The 19214-nt window shown below is 31.7% G+C and overlaps 8 protein-coding genes across 8 annotated transcripts; all 8 read left to right on the top strand.

Moving 5' to 3' along the window:
* The first annotated feature begins 550 nt into the window (after positions 1 to 550).
* On the top strand, positions 551 to 1515 carry LOC145760571 (uncharacterized). Its single transcript, XM_082574491.1, has one exon. The coding sequence runs from the start codon at positions 711 to 713 to the stop codon at positions 1374 to 1376; it is 666 nt and encodes a 221-aa protein (XP_082430617.1). The 5' UTR covers positions 551 to 710; the 3' UTR covers positions 1377 to 1515.
* LOC145760570 (uncharacterized) lies at positions 1434 to 2528 on the top strand. Its single transcript, XM_082574490.1, has one exon. It carries the CDS (start codon positions 1565 to 1567, stop codon positions 2306 to 2308), a length of 744 nt encoding a protein of 247 aa, XP_082430616.1. The 5' UTR covers positions 1434 to 1564; the 3' UTR covers positions 2309 to 2528.
* On the top strand, positions 2528 to 6325 carry LOC145760568 (nucleoporin 88-like). Its single transcript, XM_082574488.1, has 13 exons — positions 2528 to 2774; positions 2972 to 3141; positions 3251 to 3490; positions 3662 to 3847; positions 3935 to 4127; positions 4269 to 4410; positions 4501 to 4637; positions 4742 to 4899; positions 5023 to 5172; positions 5299 to 5490; positions 5576 to 5708; positions 5872 to 6089; positions 6207 to 6325. Exons 1-13 carry the CDS (start codon positions 2556 to 2558, stop codon positions 6268 to 6270), a joined length of 2202 nt encoding a protein of 733 aa, XP_082430614.1. The 5' UTR covers positions 2528 to 2555; the 3' UTR covers positions 6271 to 6325.
* A 258-nt stretch (positions 6326 to 6583) lies between these two features.
* LOC145759580 (DBH-like monooxygenase protein 1 homolog) lies at positions 6584 to 9889 on the top strand. Its single transcript, XM_082573430.1, has 16 exons — positions 6584 to 6745; positions 6815 to 6925; positions 6999 to 7151; positions 7219 to 7309; positions 7371 to 7546; positions 7617 to 7697; positions 7760 to 7864; positions 7939 to 8041; positions 8121 to 8290; positions 8496 to 8590; positions 8666 to 8825; positions 8922 to 9052; positions 9128 to 9227; positions 9289 to 9390; positions 9466 to 9622; positions 9819 to 9889. Exons 1-16 carry the CDS (start codon positions 6584 to 6586, stop codon positions 9887 to 9889), a joined length of 1968 nt encoding a protein of 655 aa, XP_082429556.1.
* A 305-nt stretch (positions 9890 to 10194) lies between these two features.
* LOC145759809 (uncharacterized) lies at positions 10195 to 11314 on the top strand. Its single transcript, XM_082573661.1, has one exon. The coding sequence runs from the start codon at positions 10285 to 10287 to the stop codon at positions 10834 to 10836; it is 552 nt and encodes a 183-aa protein (XP_082429787.1). The 5' UTR covers positions 10195 to 10284; the 3' UTR covers positions 10837 to 11314.
* Positions 11315 to 11674: 360 nt separating this feature from the next.
* Positions 11675 to 13012, top strand: LOC145759812 (uncharacterized). The gene has a single exon (XM_082573663.1). The coding sequence runs from the start codon at positions 11739 to 11741 to the stop codon at positions 12636 to 12638; it is 900 nt and encodes a 299-aa protein (XP_082429789.1). The 5' UTR covers positions 11675 to 11738; the 3' UTR covers positions 12639 to 13012.
* A 1362-nt stretch (positions 13013 to 14374) lies between these two features.
* On the top strand, positions 14375 to 15712 carry LOC145759460 (uncharacterized). Its single transcript, XM_082573297.1, has one exon. The coding sequence runs from the start codon at positions 14439 to 14441 to the stop codon at positions 15315 to 15317; it is 879 nt and encodes a 292-aa protein (XP_082429423.1). The 5' UTR covers positions 14375 to 14438; the 3' UTR covers positions 15318 to 15712.
* Positions 15713 to 16356: 644 nt separating this feature from the next.
* Positions 16357 to 18146, top strand: LOC145759786 (uncharacterized). Its single transcript, XM_082573632.1, has one exon. It carries the CDS (start codon positions 16412 to 16414, stop codon positions 17675 to 17677), a length of 1266 nt encoding a protein of 421 aa, XP_082429758.1. The 5' UTR covers positions 16357 to 16411; the 3' UTR covers positions 17678 to 18146.
* The last annotated feature ends 1068 nt before the right edge of the window (positions 18147 to 19214 follow it).

Below are 19214 nucleotides of genomic sequence, written 5' to 3'. Positions count from 1 at the left end.
TGTTAGTAAAAACATATTTCTGATGATAAAAAACGTTTGAAACTCTTTATAATAGCATTTTGCACAAGAAAAAAAACGTGAAAAATGAAAAATGTTAGATTGTCCGACAATTCATTTCTACACAGTTTCTTTTTATTTTAGCCACACTATCAAGGTGCTAATTGTTTATAATCTTGTTAATAACATATTTATCTATAATTTACCAAATTTTTATGCTGTTAATCGAATTTTTTAAAGCTTAAAAAAAGTTTTGCCGACCGCGCCACAAAAGAAGATTTGTAAGCGCCCTTTTCTAGAACAAGCGAAAAAAGTCATCTTAAAAGGGCGCTTACTTATTTAACACTAGCGGTGCTCATTTATTTATTTAATGACTTTGTACAAAGCTTTAATTAAAGAATATTATTAACATTAATATGATTTAAATAACTTGTAAAATAATGGAAAACTGCATAAAATACTTTAAAGTTCACAGCGTTTCTGTAAATTGACATTTTAACAGTTTTATGAACAGATTTTAAAATTTTCTTAACTAGTAGCCTATAATTTTTTGGGGGGGTCTAACTTTGATTAAAAATTAGTCTGTGAAGGTCGCCACTGTTTATAGTTGCTATATGCAGCGTATATTCTTTATACAGTAGTTTTTATACATAAAATTCTAGCAGATATAACATGACATAACGTATTTGTAACTTGTTAAAAATGTCCAAGAAATGCTAAGTTTAAAATCGTGTTGTTTTAAAATTCGTGTACAGTTTATAAACGTAAGAATTCCTGCTTTTATTCCTTGTCATTTTATCCATGGAAAAAGTTATTATGATATTCTAGAGGTGGACAAAAACGCGAATCAAACGGAGATAAAAAATGCTTATTTAGAAAAATGTAAACAGTTTCATCCAGACCGAAATGTGGGGAAAAACTCCCACACAAACTTTGTTAAACTTAAAGAAGCTTACAACGTGTTAAGTAATACAAAAGAAAGACAAATTTATGACTTGCAAAGAAAAGGGGGTAAAAATATTCCCCACTCTAGACATAATGCTGGATTTCGACACCCTTATTATAAACAAACAAACAATGAATATGAAGAATTTCGAAGGCGCCAGCAATCTGAGTCCCATAACATTCAATATGACAGAAGTAAACATTATGTTGGTGTTATTGTCGGAACAATGATATTTGTGTATTTCCTCTTCATATTGACTTGGAAAAAAATAAAACAAATTTATTCACTGAAACCAAGAAATGCTGACGAAGCAGATTTATTGAGCATACAAAATAAATTAAACCAGGAATTATATAACCAACAGCGCTTTCGACGGCAAAGGCAGCGCAAGCCTGTTGATAATTCTACTAATGAAAATGTAAAACAGGATTAAAAACTGAAAACAAATTGTAGTAAATTTTGGTTAAATTGTTTCAACTGTGGTGTTGCTTATAATTTTTTTCTTGAATTATCAATTTTAATATAGTGAAATTTTATCTGACTTAAATTATATTTATTTTTAATTTTTAAAGTTTTACAGATAACCAAGAACTATGCCCAATTAACTAAGGTAAAAAGAACATGAATTTAGTTTTAAAATGGAAACCAATAACGAATTGTGCTCGACAGTTTAGTATATCATCAATCCAACTACAAACACATTATGAAAGATTGGGGATATCAAGACACGCAACGCAAGATGAAATAAAAGAAGCCTTTCTGAAGAGATCCAAGATTCTACATCCAGATGCAAGTAACACTGAGGGTAAAGATACTCACGATGAATTTGTAGAACTCAATCACGCTTATTCTATTCTAAGTAAGGTTTCATCAAGAAATGAATATGACAGCGACACTTTTCATTCAAGTGTACCCAAATATGAATTTAACAAACATGGCACCATGACAGCATCCTCCATTAAAAATCCCCACCGCTCAGCAAGTTATAAAAGTCCTTACGCTGAGTATGAGAAAGCAAGACAGAATGCTGATCGATGGACGGACTATGTTAATCCCTACGGTCAATCAAGGGCAAAGCGATACATGCAAAAAGATGTTAAAAGCAAGTTCTGGCAAAAGCACTGGGACTATTCTAGAGCTCATGGGGGAGGGGGACCCCAATTTGCAAGTCACGATAGGTCACAAATAAAGAAAGATCACCAGTTTTTTAATTTCGAAGTAAAATTGTTTTTTGCATTTATGGGTGTTTTGGTTCTTTTGTCGATCGGTTATAGCATATATATTTATAGAGACCCGCTTGATTTAGAAGTAATTGAAATGGATCATTTAAAATGGCTAGAGGAAAGAAAAATAAAAAAGGAATAATTTCTTAATATTTATAAATACTTTAAAATAAATTTTTGATATGCAAAATTTTAACTAAGGTGGTATTTTTAAAGCGTACTTTTCAAAATAAATTTGTGCCAAAAAATAAGCAAAACTAGATTATAAAAATGGTGCAAAGAACTTCAGCAAACTTTATTATTTGTGTTCGTTTATTATAGTTAATATTTTTACCAAATTAACAAATTTATTATTCTTAAAGGTTTTAAAATTCATAAAATAACTGGCTATGTTTTCACCGGAAAAAAGTTCTGATATTTTACAAAATCATGAGATCTTCAAGATCCTTAAAGAGGAGAAGACTATTGGAAGCGACCCAAGAGAAAGAGCAGATCAGCTGATGCACATTGATGGAAGTAATCTCTTTGTTTGGAGCAACTACAAAACTTGTCTCTATACTTCAAACTTAAGATCTGCTTTTGAAGATGACAGTGTCGAGGATATTCAAGTAAATTATATTTTGTAAACTTCTATACTTAACAACTGTAACTGTGTAAATATACAAAGTGTTTTTTATATTAATTCCAATAGAATATATTTCTTATGCATCAAATAATTGTTTAAGCTTTTTATAGGGGTTGAGATGGAAGCTTCACCCCTTATTTTGGACTGATTTTAATTTAAGATATGCTATTACATTTTTAGATGTTAATGTGCGAAGATGCCTCCTTATTTCAAGTCCAATCCATCTTGTTTAATTCCTCACACAACTACGTTGCTCTCATTGGCTCGCGAAGAATTGCAGTTATAACTTTACCCCACAGATGGGGTCGTAAGGGGCAATTCGAGGGTGGTAAAAAGAAAATAACCTGCAGGTATTTAGGAATTTAATAACCCCCTTTTGAAGGGTAGGACTAACTATATACATAAGAAAAAATTACGTTAAGTGTTCATTTACTCATTTTTTTATTTGTTTTTAATCAGGTGCTTTTACATAGCTGAGCGTTTTTTTACTACCAATATCTCTGTACAACTTCTGCAAGCATCTTGGTATCCTACACCTGCAAACATGCCTCCACATTTGTGCTTGCTTACATCAGACAATGTGCTGAGAATATTCAACATAGAAGCTAACCAAGAGGTGCCTATACAAACTCATAAACTTTATCAATCGAATGATGCAAACTCGTCGATTTCTGCATCCAGAGTTTCACTTGTGCCAACGTAAGTATCATTAGAATAGTAACAAAAAGTTTGACAACTAGTTAAAAATTAATTACTTATTATTTTTTCTATAAACATACTGTAATAAAATTAGTTGTTTAAAAAAGATAGTGGTAATCTTCAAATAGTGTTATAGCTGTAGCTCTTTCTAATAAAACTGTTTTGTTACAGCTATTCAGCATTATCTGGCCTGGGTGAAACAGTCAAGGCATTTGCATTTGCCTCAAATATTGAATACAAACCATCTGCTAAAACAAGATTTGGTAAACCACATGAAGAAGTTGTTTTACAAGCGATGTATTTATTACAAGGAAATGGAGACATTTTGCTTTTACTTTTATCTCTCACTGAAAACAAGTAATATTGCCGCAAGTTTTTTTCTAAGTTTTCAATGTAACTTTGTTTGGAGACGATAAGAAGTAAATGTCTAACATTTTCTTATAGATACAGTAATGAGATGCTTTATGGCCCTCTTATTATGCTCCCTGCTGCTGAGGATAATTACGGGGTAGAATCTTGTTCGATTCTTGTCATGGGAGAGTCACCTTCCATTATTGTGATTGCTACAGCGACTGGGAAACTTCACCACTGTGTTGCGCTGTGGAGCAACGACAAGAATGATGCATTTGATTCACAGGTAACTTATTAGATACTTTTGTCTTTAAAATTAATACACCAAACTTGCTAAAAGATTTTGTTAGTGCACTTAATAACTATCCTTATTCCATAAGTATTAATATATTCAAGTAAAAGCATTAAAAGATCTTGTAATTTTCAGTCAAGTGTCTCTTCCAAATCTGACACAAATGCTTCAGATTTAACTCCTCCTATTTTATGTGTGTACGAGAGTGCAGAGCTGGAACTTGATCTTACAATGGAAGAAGATGAAAATGAGAGTCGGCTTATAACTCTTTATAAAGGTGAGATTTGTAGCAAATAACAAAGTGAAGGAGTAGGTTTATATATTAATTTGTTGTGTAATACAGTTTTTTCAATTTAAATTATTTTAGATCCTGTGTTGCCATGCCGTTATCACTGTTGTACTTCAGTTGGAGTTCACTCTGTAGCGTTGCCATGGTTAAATAAACTCGACAACTTTGTAGGCACAGATGACGATAACACAGAAGGTTTGACAGCACTTGCAAATGTAAGAAAATGTCTTTGAAAGATTTGCCTATAAAAGATCGGTATTGCACTTGGCCAAAGAAAAATATATTTATTAATATTCTAATAGTTCCTCTATTTTTACAGGATGAACCTTGTATTATTGAGCATGTCTTATGTACAAGACCAACATCTTTAACCCCTGTATGTCCAATTATTGGTTTTACAATCGCAACTGATCCAATGCTTGGCCCGACTTTGATCTGTCTTACCGCTGACAAGCACTGCTTATGTGTTAACTTACTGTAAGTTCATTGTTTTGACAATTAAACCTTTCACAAAATATGCCTAAAATGCTATTGTTTTAAAGCTATAGTTCTTGTAATGTATGCACTTTATATACCTTTAATTTTTTCCCTTGTGTTTAGTAATACTTTCCACCCTCCTGCACTGCCTCTTATGTCCAACAACATTGAAACAACATTAACAGAAACAACGCAGGTTAAACCAACACAACTTAACTTTGAGGCACATATTAAAGATATACTGAAAAGAGATGTATCCCAACCCATGATCAGGTTTGCACACATAGGTTTGCCTACAAACAATTTAGAACTAAAAGTGTGATAACTACTACACAACTATTACAATACTACACTTATAATATACAAAGGTTTATTATAGTAATATATTAACTTTAACAGGGCTGGTGAATGGGACAAGGCTGCAGATGACAAACAGTGTCTTCAACTTGTATTAAGAGCCACGAATATCTTAAGAAATGAATATATCTTGAAGCAGAAAGTAGCAAGAGCAGCGGTCTCCAAGAAAGTTGCATTATTGAACGACATGAAGGAACAACAAAAAGAAGAGTTGAATGAATTAGATCATTTTAGGTATTATGGAATTACATTTATTTCAACTTTAATTAATAAAGTAAAGTGTACTTGGGATAATCTTATAAATTTGTTGTTTTAACAGAGCAAGTTTAAAAGAAACTACAGAACAAATTGCTAATGATTACGAAGATTGCCAAGAAAGACAAGAAAACTTAATCGAAAGGTTGAACAGAATTGTGAAGTGTGTCAAGGATAGAAACCCAGTTTTTTCCAATGTAAGTTATAAAATATACCGACAGAACTCATATTAGCAACTTCTAAAAATACTTGAAAAGTTTCACTTAAATTGTAAAACAAAAAGACTCTAGATATACTACTTTGCTAACCATAAAGTAGTGTTGTGTTACCTTAGATGTTATAATCTGATTCTTTTTTAAGGCTGAAAAATCTATGGGAAAAGAACTAAAAACCTTACAAGAAAAATTGCTTCCACTTGACAACAAAATTAAACAACTAAAAATTAAGCAAGAATATCAGATTAAAAAGTTAAAGGGGGGTAGCAGTGGATTGGGGTATGGTGGAGTATATGGTGATGCTAACCAAGCTGTTAACAGATCACTACAGACGGAACGCTTTAAAGCAATACTACTAGATGAGTATGTCTAACTAGGGCACTAATTTATGTTTTTTTGCAAATTGAAAAATTAAGAAAATGTTACACATATCTATACAATTCCTAACTAGTTTAGTTAAAAGTAACCGATTGTTTTTAGGGGTGAAAAGATACATGAATTGATTAAGAAGATCAACAACATGAACGTCCAAGTTGGCAATTAATCGATTTATCTTCCTTTAAAAACAAACTTTTTCTAAATAAATTTTGCAATTCCAATTATTATTTGTTTTTTTTGTAATAAGATATACAAACAACCTTTCTACACTTATCAAATTAAACTTTCATAAGGTATATATAGGTAAACGGTCACAGGTTCGGATACTTTGACAGTTTTGCACTGTTTATTTAGGCAGGAAATAGGTAGCACAATGATCTAGTTTTGCGGTTGAAATCGCGTAGCACAATTGTTCATAATATGTTTGTGCATACAATATAGAAAGGAATATAGGGCCTGAATGTAAGCTAGAATTCGCTATGAATTTGTTCGCGGTATTATTAATATGTACAGGTTTTGACAAGGTTTTAACAGATCAAATTATACCACCAAACTCAACTGAACAATATTTACACAGCACCAAGCTTCAGTCAGAATATATACTCTACTGGAAGATTAAAAATGAGACGATCACATTTGAGGTAAAATCTTTTTTACATAAAAACCTTAAAATTTAATAAAGTTTAGTAAATGGAATCACACAAATTTAGATTCACGCAAGAACTTTAGGCTGGGTGGGACTTGGTATATCTCATACTGGAGGAATGGCAAATGCTGACATCTTTGTAGGCTGGGTCAAAGAAGAAACAGTTTATATTACTGTAAGTTAAGATATATTTGAACTAGTAGAGTCAAGAATAAGAATATGTGGCTTATTTTTTATTGTGTTACCAGGATAGGCACGGTACAAATGTTAACGGCTTCCCACCGTTGGACCAGAATCAGAACTTAGAAATTTTAATGGGATCAGAGATAAATACATGGACAATCTTGAAGTTCAGACGAAACCTGCGGACTTGTGATAACAACCAAGACATTACAATAACTGTAAGACGATTTGTTGATAAACAAATCATGTATCAAAATACAAATTATAAAGTTTTTTGTATGTTAGGCTGACACATTTAAAGTGATTTGGGCAACTGGAATGAAAGACCCAACTGAAAATATATTTTCTCCAGACGACTATCACTTCACAAACAAAGGTAACTAGGTATAAATTTAGTTTGTATACAACTCAGTAAACTGTTATTTTTGTGTTAAAAGGCGCGCAGAATCTGTTTTTCCTGAATTCACCTCGCCAACAAATTAAACTCGACAATGTAACTTATAAACCAATGGATTTCCAGTTTGAACCAACCTTGCTACCTCCACTTAAAACCTATTATGCCTGCACTTTATTTGCTGTACCTTCCCTGCCATTTAAACATCATGTTGTCCAGGTTAGCACCAATTTAACTGAAAGACTTTGAAAATACTTTGATTTTTAATTCTGTATTAATGTACTTGTAGATGGAGCCCATATTTGGAAACGTTGATAGCATCAAATATGCTCACCATATGCTTGGCTACCAATGCGAAGATGTACTGGAAGTAAGTTTATAATAACATCACTATTTCTTCCCAAAACATTTACATAACCATAATACATTTAGGACCCTTCAATTGTGGGCAAGAGTGTTGAATGTTACACCCCACAACCAACTGATGATATACTCAAATGTAGGCTACTCATAAGTGCATGGGCAATGGGAGGAGGGGTAAGACAAAATCAGTGACTCAGTAGGTATTCTATTTACATATAATGTATATTATATCTCCAATATGTTTTAAGCCTTTTGTATTCCCACCGAATGTTGGAATGTCGCTGGGGGAACCAGGAGATACGAAACATTTCCGATTGGAAATTCATTACAACAATCCTGAGAAGATTTCAGGTAAAAAGTAGATGATTTAGATAAACACAGAAACTATTGTTATCATTGTAACAACTTGAAATTTTTATGTTTGTAACAGGCATTGTAGATACATCTGGATGGAGATTTATTTATACTTCCCAGCTTCGAGAGTTCGACTCTGGAGCAATGTTAACTGGTCATTTTGTTTCACCTTTACATATGATTATCCCTCCAAATGCAAACTCATTTCCAGTGTATGGAGACTGCTCTGCATCATGTTTGCATTGTGTAAGTGTAAAAAAGGTTTAATGTAGGTATATTCGTCCTAAGCAGATAAATAATTGGGTCAGAGCAACTGATGTCACCCTAACTTTAGGCTGGTGTAAAACTGTAAAGTCGACCAGTTCATATGTAGGATAAATAAATACAAAAAACTTGGTGTAGTTGATTTGGTGTAGTTTTTGTATAATTTTAACATTAACATGCTTTAAAGGCTATGCAAGAATTGAACATCACAACGTTGAATATATTTGCTGTTGGACATCATACTCATACTGTTGGATCATCAATAGAAGTTAAACACATAAGGTTACCAAAATTTACCAACAACCTTTACTTGATACAATATCAAATATTAATACTACATATTTATTAAAATTTTAGAGAAAACGTTGAATTGAAAAAAATCAGTGAAGATAAGCATTACGATTTTAGCTACCAGGAAATTCGATATGTAAACCCAATACGGGAAATTAAAGTTGGTGATTCAATTCAAGTAATTTGTAGATATACAACAAATGGAATACGGACCAATATAACGACAGTTAGTTCTAATTAATGTAGAATATCTACAGAAGATTTTCATAATAAAGAATATGGAAATACGGTTAAAAATATCCGTACATATGTGTTCGTTTAGGGTGGTTTAAGCACTAAAGAAGAAATGTGTCTCGGTGTTTTGTTTTATTATCCACGTTTAAAAATAGGTGTGTGCGAGTCTTCTGCACAGATTCCAGATATTCTACATTATTTTGGAATACGAAGGCACAGGTAGATTATTTTAAAGTATCAATACATAACATCTACAATATCAATACACCTTTTCATAATGCTTTATTATTACAGTTATATTGGAAAATTCAGCATCCGATCGTCGTGGAAAGAAGTACATGTTAAGAGAACAAGAACAAACGAAGAAACAGACGTGTGGCACCTTATTAATGGGGTAAATATCATTTTAGACCTGTTGATTGAAACATTTAAAGAGGTTGTTGATATTTATTTAGAAAACTTGGAATAATCAAACAGCTTTAGAGTTTAGCGAATTTTTAAGAAATGCAAAACGACTGCACTTTTGTTCTGGAATTGATAACTATCAACCAAATGGTGTAAGTTGCTGAATACTATAAAACTTAGTTTTGCTACCTTACTTGATACAACATTAAACAAACTTTTTGTGATAGTATCGCCGGGATAGTAGTGCTATATATATACAAAAACCGTACCACGAAAATAATGAGATGTGCAACTACACAAGTGATTCATTTTTTACAAATATTTCAATTTTATCAATGCCTTCAAGATCTGATGACATCTTATTTCAAAACAAGACGAATTCAAGTAAAACTCATGTTTCGCCATCTTTATATCTTGTGTTTTTATGTTTTGTTTGCTTATTAATAAACTGTGTCCTTTGATCAAGTTTGCTAAGCATAATAATTTTATACCTAACGTTTCAGCAATAAGAAAAAACGATTTACAAAATTCTACTCTATAGTTTACAAATTGCAAAGTCATTTGTCAAAATTACTTATAGACTATAATGCGTTTCCTTCTTACATGCGTTGGCAGCTTTATACTGTTTCAATTAAACTACCTACACAATAAACAATAAGAAACATTTGCGTAATTAATATATGACCGCTAATACATGTCAACATGTCAGCCAAAACAAAATGTAAAATACCATTTTTAGATTATCGTTGATTTAAAAAATTTGTGATTCCTACTTACATGAGGCAACACTTATTTAAATAAATACTGCCTATGCATTAAACAATACAAACGTTTTGCGTAATTTGCATGAGACCGCGTAACAAGACTATATTAATATATATTATTAGCAAAAACCAACGCACTTATTAAAATAGTTGTAAATGGATAACCTCCCACCATTCCAAAAATGAATTAAATAGATAGTATATAAAACCTTGAATTGATATAACCTACCAGTATACCAAGTCAGGTTTAGGGTACATTAAAGAAAACATTTTTCAAAAAAGATGACGCTTCAATTAGAACCATTTAAAATACGGTTTATGCAAAATAGCATCAATCCATGCTTCCATGGTGGTAAAAACGTAAACGCAACAATACTAGAAATTGAAGAGGGGAAGATGCAAGCCAGTGACTTTCCTAATATAGAAGTGCTCAAAAATAATGAAAAATATTATTCATTAGATAATCGTCGACTTTATGTGTTCCGTGTTCTACAGCACAGAAACAAAATAAAAACCATTGAGGTGAGTTTAGGTTCCGAGGATTTGTATGGAAATAAAAAATGGACGACATTAAATGACGGTGTATCTGTAGAAGTTCGCAGGGACATAACACATCCACATGCAATTCCATCACAGTACATCCCACCTTTATTACGACCTAAATCGTCTCAAATACCTGAATACAACCAACCGTTGCAAGTTCCAGATACAAATATTGAAGAAACTGCTGCTCTTCTGCAGCCAAGTAAATATCCAACCCATGATGATACAAAAATAACAGACACAGAAGATGAATCACGCCCACCTTTTTGTCAAGGGTGTATAATATCATAATCATAAGAATAAAAGGATGTATATAGAGCAAAGTTCTGCCTTATAAAAATAAAAAAAAATAACACAAAATCTTTAACAACGTCTTTCGATTAACAAATTACGAAAGGTTTTTTTGTATAAGGGATATGTTATAACGTGTAAACAGCAAATCTAGAACCGCCGTAGAGGTCAATTTTACTATCTGGTATCAAGTTACAACAATATCTTCAAGCAAAATATTGACTTCACAAAAATGACAACCAAAGAAATAACATTAGAAACAAAACAACAAACTTCTTTTAATGATAAAAGAAAAGTGTGTTTAGTATTATAAAATATTAGGAATTTCTATTAATGCAAAATGTTGTTCCCCCAAAACAAATAAATAAAACATATCGTTAAAATTTTTTCAAACGTATGTGGACAAATATAGCAGGTTTAATATTTCTTTTGCGAATTATTATAAACGCATACCTTTACTATTTTAAACACTGTTTATTTGCACTTATTTTTATTTAATTTTCGAAATGTAATGTAATTTATTTGATTGTTGCTTTCTTTTAATTTAAAAAATATAAACAAAAACATGACATCGTAAATTGTTCATCTTTAACTGCAACTGGTTTATATAGCACACATAGTCTATGGTTGGTACAATAAATTTGAGGTATTTCTGATTAAAATAGGTTTTGAATAAAATCTAGCAAAATTACAATGGTTGGATCCGTATTAAACCTTATTTAAAGTCAATGACGATTTTTCTTTGTAAAAGCTATTGTGCTTATAGACTCCGTTTCTTTTGTTAGAAGGTTTTTTTCTTATGTATATTTGTATAAACGCCAACTGTAGCCCCAAATTATTATCAGTCAGTTACAGTAACCACCAATACTTAATAATTATATTTTAAAACCTTAGACAAGAAGATGGCAATGTATAATCAAAATACTATCTCTGGGTCAAAGACCCTTGAACCGTATGAGATAAGATTTACGCACGACAGTATTCTTAATAACTTCCAAGACAACTATAATGTTAATGCAACTATACGAGATATAGAAGAGGGAAAAATGTATGTCGAGGATTTTCCTCCCATCACAGTTTTTGAAAAAGATGGAAAATATTATTCATTCGATAATCGTCGACTCTATGTGTTCCGTGTTTTGCAGAAAAGAAAAGTTATAAAAACCATTCAGGTCAAGTTGCGCTCCAAAAAACTTAATAATTGGGAAGAGAAGAATTTTACAACTAAAAATGATGGCGTGTCTGTGGATATGCAAGGAAATGAAAAAACCTATGACCACGAAATACCGGCAAATTATATCCCACAGTCAGTAAAACAGAGAATTCCATTACATGTGATTCAACCCCCTTTACCTCAAAACATAATTCGACCAAATTCTCAAGCCACCACATCTCAAATTAAAACAACTGAAACTAAACAACCTCGTGAAGATGCGAGAATTCAAAGTCTAGGTTTATCAACGATAACAAAGACATCTTATTCAGCTTCAAGTGAATTTGTACAAGAATGTTCAACATCTGAAATAGTATCACCAAGTTCTAACAAACCACTCCCAATAGGAAACAGAATGCACGCTTCGGTTAAATTTATCAGCGACGAAAGTGATCAATGCTGGGTTAGGCCCCGGTCAGATTCTTTGGGTCATAGTAACCCAACTTTTAAAACGAATAAGATTGGAGCTCAAATGGATAACGAAGCTTTACCCAGAACCCGACGACCTTCACAAATCGCAATCGTGGAATCTACAGAGGAATCTGTATTATGTTGTTGCTGGAAGCAAAAGAGAATATGTTGCATGTAATTTTCATACCAAAAATATGAAATCAAATTGCATTAGAATAATAATTGATAAATAATCACAAATATGTAACAAAAGTTTCCTTTTATCACAACAAAAGTTCATCAAGACAAATGAAAAATCTAAACAAAAACCTTTTTCTTTTGAACACCCAAGGTTGTCCAAACAAAAACTTTTTCAATTAAATAAAGGTAACCATGGGTAACAACAAACAAAGCCTTAAAGTTTAAAATAAAAACTATTATCATAAAGATTGAACAAATATTGTAACGCTGTCAAACGTGATTAGTTTTATTAAAGTGTAGAAGGCTATTTTGAATTCTTTTAGCTTGTGTTAATTATATTAAACGCACACTTTAGTTATGTAGTAATTTACATTTCCTATATATCTTTTACAACAAAATTTTGTTAAAATAAAAATTTGCTTGTTTTTGTACAGAGCTTATAAAACATTATAAACGCCCAATTTAGTTTTTGAAGTGACATTGTTCACTAATACACGAAAATAAATTAGGGTTTTAAAACAAAATGCAATCAAACAATATTGTTACATGTCAGACACAAAAAATGACAGCTTAAAATATCTTTTTTTAAAGTTAAACGCGTATTTCGTAATTGCTGAGACAATTTTAATTTTAAAGTTATATATTTGATCCTGGAAATATCTAAAAAACTCAACAGTGTAATAAAGTATTTTTACTAACCGGCTTATAAGAAAGTAGAGTACAGACTGAATAAACATTCAATAAAGCGTTGTTAAACTAACAAAGCTAAAGGTAGCACATTTCGACATATTCACAAAGTCGCTTGGGTGAATACCCATGTAGCCAAAAACTGTATTTCACGGTACGTAAACATTAGTTTTATAAAACTTTTAAAAGATGGATGTTATCTTGCATAATCATAAGAATAAAAGGATGTATATATAGCAGTGTTCTGCCTTAAAAAAATTAAAAAAAATTTCACAAAATCTTTAACAACGTCTTTCGATTAACATATTACGAAATGTTTTTTTGTATAAGGAATATGTTATAACGTGTAAACAGCAAATCTAGAACCGCCGTAGAGGTCAATTTTACTATCTGGTATCAAGTTACAACAATATCTTCAAGCAAAATATTGACTTCACAAAAATGACAACCAAAGAAATAACATTAGAAACAAAACAACAAACTTCTTTTAATGATAAAAGAAAAGTGTGTTTAGTATTATAAAATATTAGGAATTTCTATTAATGCAAAATGTTGTTCCCCCAAAACAAATAAATAAAACATATCGTTAAAATTTTTTCAAACGTATGTGGACAAATATAGCAGGTTTAATATTTCTTTTGCGAATTATTATAAACGCATACCTTTACTATTTTAAACACTGTTTATTTGCACTTATTTTTATTTAATTTTCGAAATGTAATGTAATTTATTTGATTGTTGCTTTCTTTTAATTTAAAAAATATAAACAAAAACATGACATCGTAAATTGTTCATCTTTAACTGCAACTGGTTTATATAGCACACATAGTCTATGGTTGGTACAATAAATTTGAGGTATTTCTGATTAAAATAGGTTTTGAATAAAATCTAGCAAAATTACAATGGTTGGATCCGTATTAAACCTTATTTAAAGTCAATGACGATTTTTCTTTGTAAAAGCTATTGTGCTTATAGACTCCGTTTCTTTTGTTAGAAGGTTTTTTTCTTATGTATATTTGTATAAACGCCAACTGTAGCCCCAAATTATTATCAGTCAGTTACAGTAACCACCAATACTTAATAATTATATTTTAAAACCTTAGACAAGAAGATGGCAATGTATAATCAAAATACTATCTCTGGGTCAAAGACCCTTGAACCGTATGAGATAAGATTTACGCACGACAGTATTCTTAATAACTTCCAAGACAACTATAATGTTAATGCAACTATACGAGATATAGAAGAGGGAAAAATGTATGTCGAGGATTTTCCTCCCATCACAGTTTTTGAAAAAGATGGAAAATATTATTCATTCGATAATCGTCGACTCTATGTGTTCCGTGTTTTGCAGAAAAGAAAAGTTATAAAAACCATTCAGGTCAAGTTGCGCTCCAAAAAACTTAATAATTGGGAAGAGAAGAATTTTACAACTAAAAATGATGGCGTGTCTGTGGATATGCAAGGAAATGAAAAAACCTATGACCACGAAATACCGGCAAATTATATCCCACAGTCAGTAAAACAGAGAATTCCATTACATGTGATTCAACCCCCTTTACCTCAAAACATAATTCGACCAAATTCTCAAGCCACCACATCTCAAATTAAAACAACTGAAACTAAACAACCTCGTGAAGATGCGAGAATTCAAAGTCTAGGTTTATCAACGATAACAAAGACATCTTATTCAGCTTCAAGTGAATTTGTACAAGAATGTTCAACATCTGAAATAGTATCACCAAGTTCTAACAAACCACTCCCAATAGGAAACAGAATGCACGCTTCGGTTAAATTTATCAGCGACGAAAGTGATCAATGCTGGGTTAGGCCCCGGTCAGATTCTTTGGGTCATAGTAACCCAACTTTTAAAACGAATAAGATTGGAGCTCAAATGGATAACGAAGCTTTACCCAGAACCCGACGACCTTCACAAATCGCAATCGTGGAATCTACAGAGGAATCTGTATTATGTTGTTGCTGGAAGTAAAAGAGAATATGTTGCATGTAATTTTCATACCAAAAATATGAAATCAAATTGCATTAGAATAATAATTGATAAATAATCACAAATATGTAACAAAAGTTTCCTTTTATCACAACAAAAGTTCATCAAGACAAATGAAAAATCTAAACAAAAACCTTTTTCTTTTGAACACCCAAGGTTGTCCAAACAAAAACTTTTTCAATTAAATAAAGGTAACCATGGGTAACAACAAACAAAGCCTTAAAGTTTAAAATAAAAACTATTATCATAAAGATTGAACAAATATTGTAACGCTGTCAAACGTGATTAGTTTTATTAAAGTGTAGAAGGCTATTTTGAATTCTTTTAGCTTGTGTTAATTATATTAAACGCACACTTTAGTTATGTAGTAATTTACATTTCCTATATATCTTTTACAACAAAATTTTGTTAAAATAAAAATTTGCTTGTTTTTGTACAGAGCTTATAAAACATTATAAACGCCCAATTTAGTTTTTGAAGTGACATTGTTCACTAATACACGAAAATAAATTAGGGTTTTAAAACAAAATGCAATCAAACAATATTGTTACATGTCAGACACAAAAAAATGACAGCTTAAAATATCTTGACAGCTTAAAATATCTTTTTAAAGTTAAACGCGTATTTCGTAATTGTCTGAGACAATTTTAATTTTAAAGTTATATATTTGATCCTGGAAATATCTAAAAAACTCAACAGTGTAATAAAGTATTTTAACTAACCGGCTTATAAGAAAGTAGCGTACAGACTGAATATACATTCAATAAAGCGTTGTTAAACTAACAAAGCTAAAGGTAGCACATTTCGACATATTCACAAAGTCGCTTGGGTGAATACCCATGTAGCCAAAAACTGTATTTCACGATACGTAAACATTAGTTTTATAAAACTAAGTCAGGTGTAAGACTTGAGGTTTCGCGTGAGTATTGTTAAGTACAATACGCTTTTATATTAAAGCTATATAAAATGAAAACGTAGCAGAAATTATAACCTGTTTAGTTTAAAACAAGATGGCAAGATACAATGATTATTCCTCTTTTGGCTCAAAAACTTTAGAACCGTTTGAAATTAGATTTATGCAAGATAGTATCCATCCATGCTTTCGTGATGGTAGAAATGTAAACGCAACAATACCTAACATAGAAAGAGGGTATTTGCAAGCCAGTGACTTTCCCAATATAGAAGTATTTGAAAGGAATGAGAAATATTATTCATTGGATAATCGTCGGCTTTATGTGTTCCGTGTGCTTCAGTATAAGAATATAATACAAACTATTCAGGTGTATCTGCGTTCCAGTTTTCGAGGTCTCAACGAGCATGAAAATTCTAAGTTTACAACCAATAATGACGGTGTATCTGTACGTGTTCGCAGGGATAGAACACACCCACATGCAATCCCATCAGATTACATCCCACCATCGTTGAAACAGAAAGTTCCACTGCGGGCAATCCAGCCTCCTTTACCGACATACGAAATATCAGAAACGGTTCCCACTAAAGAAAGACAAAGATATCAAGACAACACATTTAAAAATGAAAACTTATATCTGACTAACTCTGATGAAAAAATCACCCCAAGAACAAATTTTGAAAATGCTAAACCAAGACTTTCCTCATCACAAGCAACAACATCTACTCAATCGTCTGACCCTGAACCATATCTTGAAAATAGAAAGCCAGAACACTATACATCACAATTATTTAAACCAGCTCAACCAAATACCATTAAATCAGATCTTGAAAGTGGTAAACCAAAACACCAACCATCACAACTATCCAAACCTTTTGAACCAATCACCACTAAACCAGATCTTAAAAGTAGTAAACGAGAGCGCTTTATCCAAAATTCAAACACACATGATGAAATAATCACTCCGAAACAGTATATTAAAACCTCTACTGTAGAACTCGATCCTGTTAGCCCAAGTTTAAAACCGTTAGGAAAGAAAAACTCTGAGTTATCAAATCCTATTAACTACAAAAAAGAGTTCTACCCGACAACAAGTAGAAGTCCAAGTGGGACAAGCAGCTACAGGAAAAACCTACATCCTAACAGAATGCATGATCCAGTTGAGGTCATTAGCAACGAAAACGTCCCATACTGGCTTAAACATCAATCTGATTCATTCTCAATGAAACAAATCGGGCAAATGGGTCATAGTAACTTAGGTTTTAATACAGATGAGATTGAAATTCAAATAAACAACAAAGCTGCTCGCCAAGCTCCTGAAGCTGTTCAGCAATGCCCAGAATATGTAGTAGAAGAAGGTGAATCTAAAGAGGAATCTGTATTATGTTGTATAAGGTTATATAGGTGGTGCTGTATATGTAAGACAGCCTAACAATTGTGTTACTTTGTTTTAGTATGGAGAAAAAATATTAAATATAAAACGAAAAATGTTTGAGTTTTATTAAAACAAAGCGTGAATAAACCTATTCAAAGCGACCTCACAAAAGGCAACTTCTTATTGAATACACAAGGTCCTACATCTACACACATAAAAGGACTAAAATACGCCGTAATTTATAAACAGTATTGTGACTAGTATTTTACACCCAAGCAAAACGATTCGCGTGAACGATCAATACTAAATAGAGAACTGTTACAATGAGGACCAATATACTAACAACGTATTAAAAATCTAAACACTTATAACTAAAATAAATGCAAAAAATATTAATCTTTCGTGAACTCGTATGTTACAATGAAAAATTACCTGTTTTATATTTTAATATTCTTTTGTTTGTTTTTTACCTTAAACAATTTCTGTTACCTAATATGGTGTTAATACTTGTTTATCTAAAATACTTTTGCACGCAACAGAATTCTGTAAATAATAAAATCTTTCTTATTTTTACATTTGCTTTTAGAACAAATTTATTGCACAAATTTTTATTTCCAATCTAACATTGTTTACTTTGCTAATAAAGAAACTATATCTAACAGTCAAGGCCAAGAAGCCTTATTAAACATTTAAATATTTGTAATAAATTACAAGGATTAAATAATCCTTCCTTCCCCCAGAAACACTTTACAGGGCTTTTAGCCTATTTTTTAACAAATACATAATAACTTTAAAATTTTAAATATGTTTTCGCTGGTGTGCTCTTAACAATAATAACCCATGCAATAATGTGGCTTTTTCAAATTGTTTACACCCTACTTCTCACCGTATTGAGGGGAAGTATATAATATAAAACCAAGCTAACATTTTAAATGAACATATAATACTTGAAGAATCGTTGCGCAACAATCACAAGACTATACTGGTAAATTCCCTGATTGCCAACAAGTGTATGTATACGAAGAAGGGTAAACATTAGTTTAATAAGTATCTATAAGGTTGATGGTTTATTGGGTGGGTGTGTGTTTAAGCGTTGTCAAATACAAAGCAATATCTTTGGTACTTAAGAATCTTTTTATATATTAAATGAAAGTGTAGCAGAATTAATTTCTTGTTTGAACAAGATGGCAAGATACAATGATTATTCCTCTTTTGGCTCAAAGACTTTAGAACCGTTTGAAATTAGATTTATGCAAGATAGTATCCATCCATGCTTTCGTGATGGTAGAAATGTAAACGCAACAATACCTAACATAGAAAGAGGGTATATGCAAGCCAGTGACTTTCCTAATATAGAAGTATTTAAAAGGAATGAGAAATATTATTCATTGGATAATCGTCGGCTTTACGTGTTCCGTGCGCTACAACACAGAAAAGTAATACAAACTATCCATGTGCAGATGCGCTCTAGTTTTCGGGGTCTTAACGAGCATGAAAATTCTAAATTTACAACCAATAATGACGGTGTATCTGTACGTGTTCGCAGGGATAGAACACATCCACATGCAATCCCATCAGATTACATCCCACCATC

The sequence above is a fragment of the Corella eumyota genome, chromosome 7 (assembly GCF_963082875.1).
Source record: "Corella eumyota chromosome 7, kaCorEumy4.1, whole genome shotgun sequence".
Taxonomy (NCBI): Eukaryota; Metazoa; Chordata; class Ascidiacea; order Phlebobranchia; family Corellidae; genus Corella; species Corella eumyota.
This window is presented reverse-complemented; position numbering and strand designations above follow the sequence as displayed.

Coding starts and splice junctions, on each gene's coding strand:
- LOC145760571 (XM_082574491.1), top strand. CDS start 711: ATGCTAAGTTTAAAATCGTGTTGTTTTAAAATTCGTGTACAGTTTATA.
- LOC145760570 (XM_082574490.1), top strand. CDS start 1,565: ATGAATTTAGTTTTAAAATGGAAACCAATAACGAATTGTGCTCGACAG.
- LOC145760568 (XM_082574488.1), top strand. CDS start 2,556: ATGTTTTCACCGGAAAAAAGTTCTGATATTTTACAAAATCATGAGATC. Junction 5,173..5,298: donor GTATCCCAACCCATGATCAG/GTTTGCACACAT, acceptor TAACTTTAACAG/GGCTGGTGAATGGGACAAGG. Junction 6,090..6,206: donor AAAGCAATACTACTAGATGA/GTATGTCTAACT, acceptor GATTGTTTTTAG/GGGTGAAAAGATACATGAAT.
- LOC145759580 (XM_082573430.1), top strand. CDS start 6,584: ATGAATTTGTTCGCGGTATTATTAATATGTACAGGTTTTGACAAGGTT. Junction 9,053..9,127: donor TTTGGAATACGAAGGCACAG/GTAGATTATTTT, acceptor TTATTATTACAG/TTATATTGGAAAATTCAGCA. Junction 9,623..9,818: donor TCAAAACAAGACGAATTCAA/GTAAAACTCATG, acceptor AATTACTTATAG/ACTATAATGCGTTTCCTTCT.
- LOC145759809 (XM_082573661.1), top strand. CDS start 10,285: ATGACGCTTCAATTAGAACCATTTAAAATACGGTTTATGCAAAATAGC.
- LOC145759812 (XM_082573663.1), top strand. CDS start 11,739: ATGGCAATGTATAATCAAAATACTATCTCTGGGTCAAAGACCCTTGAA.
- LOC145759460 (XM_082573297.1), top strand. CDS start 14,439: ATGGCAATGTATAATCAAAATACTATCTCTGGGTCAAAGACCCTTGAA.
- LOC145759786 (XM_082573632.1), top strand. CDS start 16,412: ATGCAAGATAGTATCCATCCATGCTTTCGTGATGGTAGAAATGTAAAC.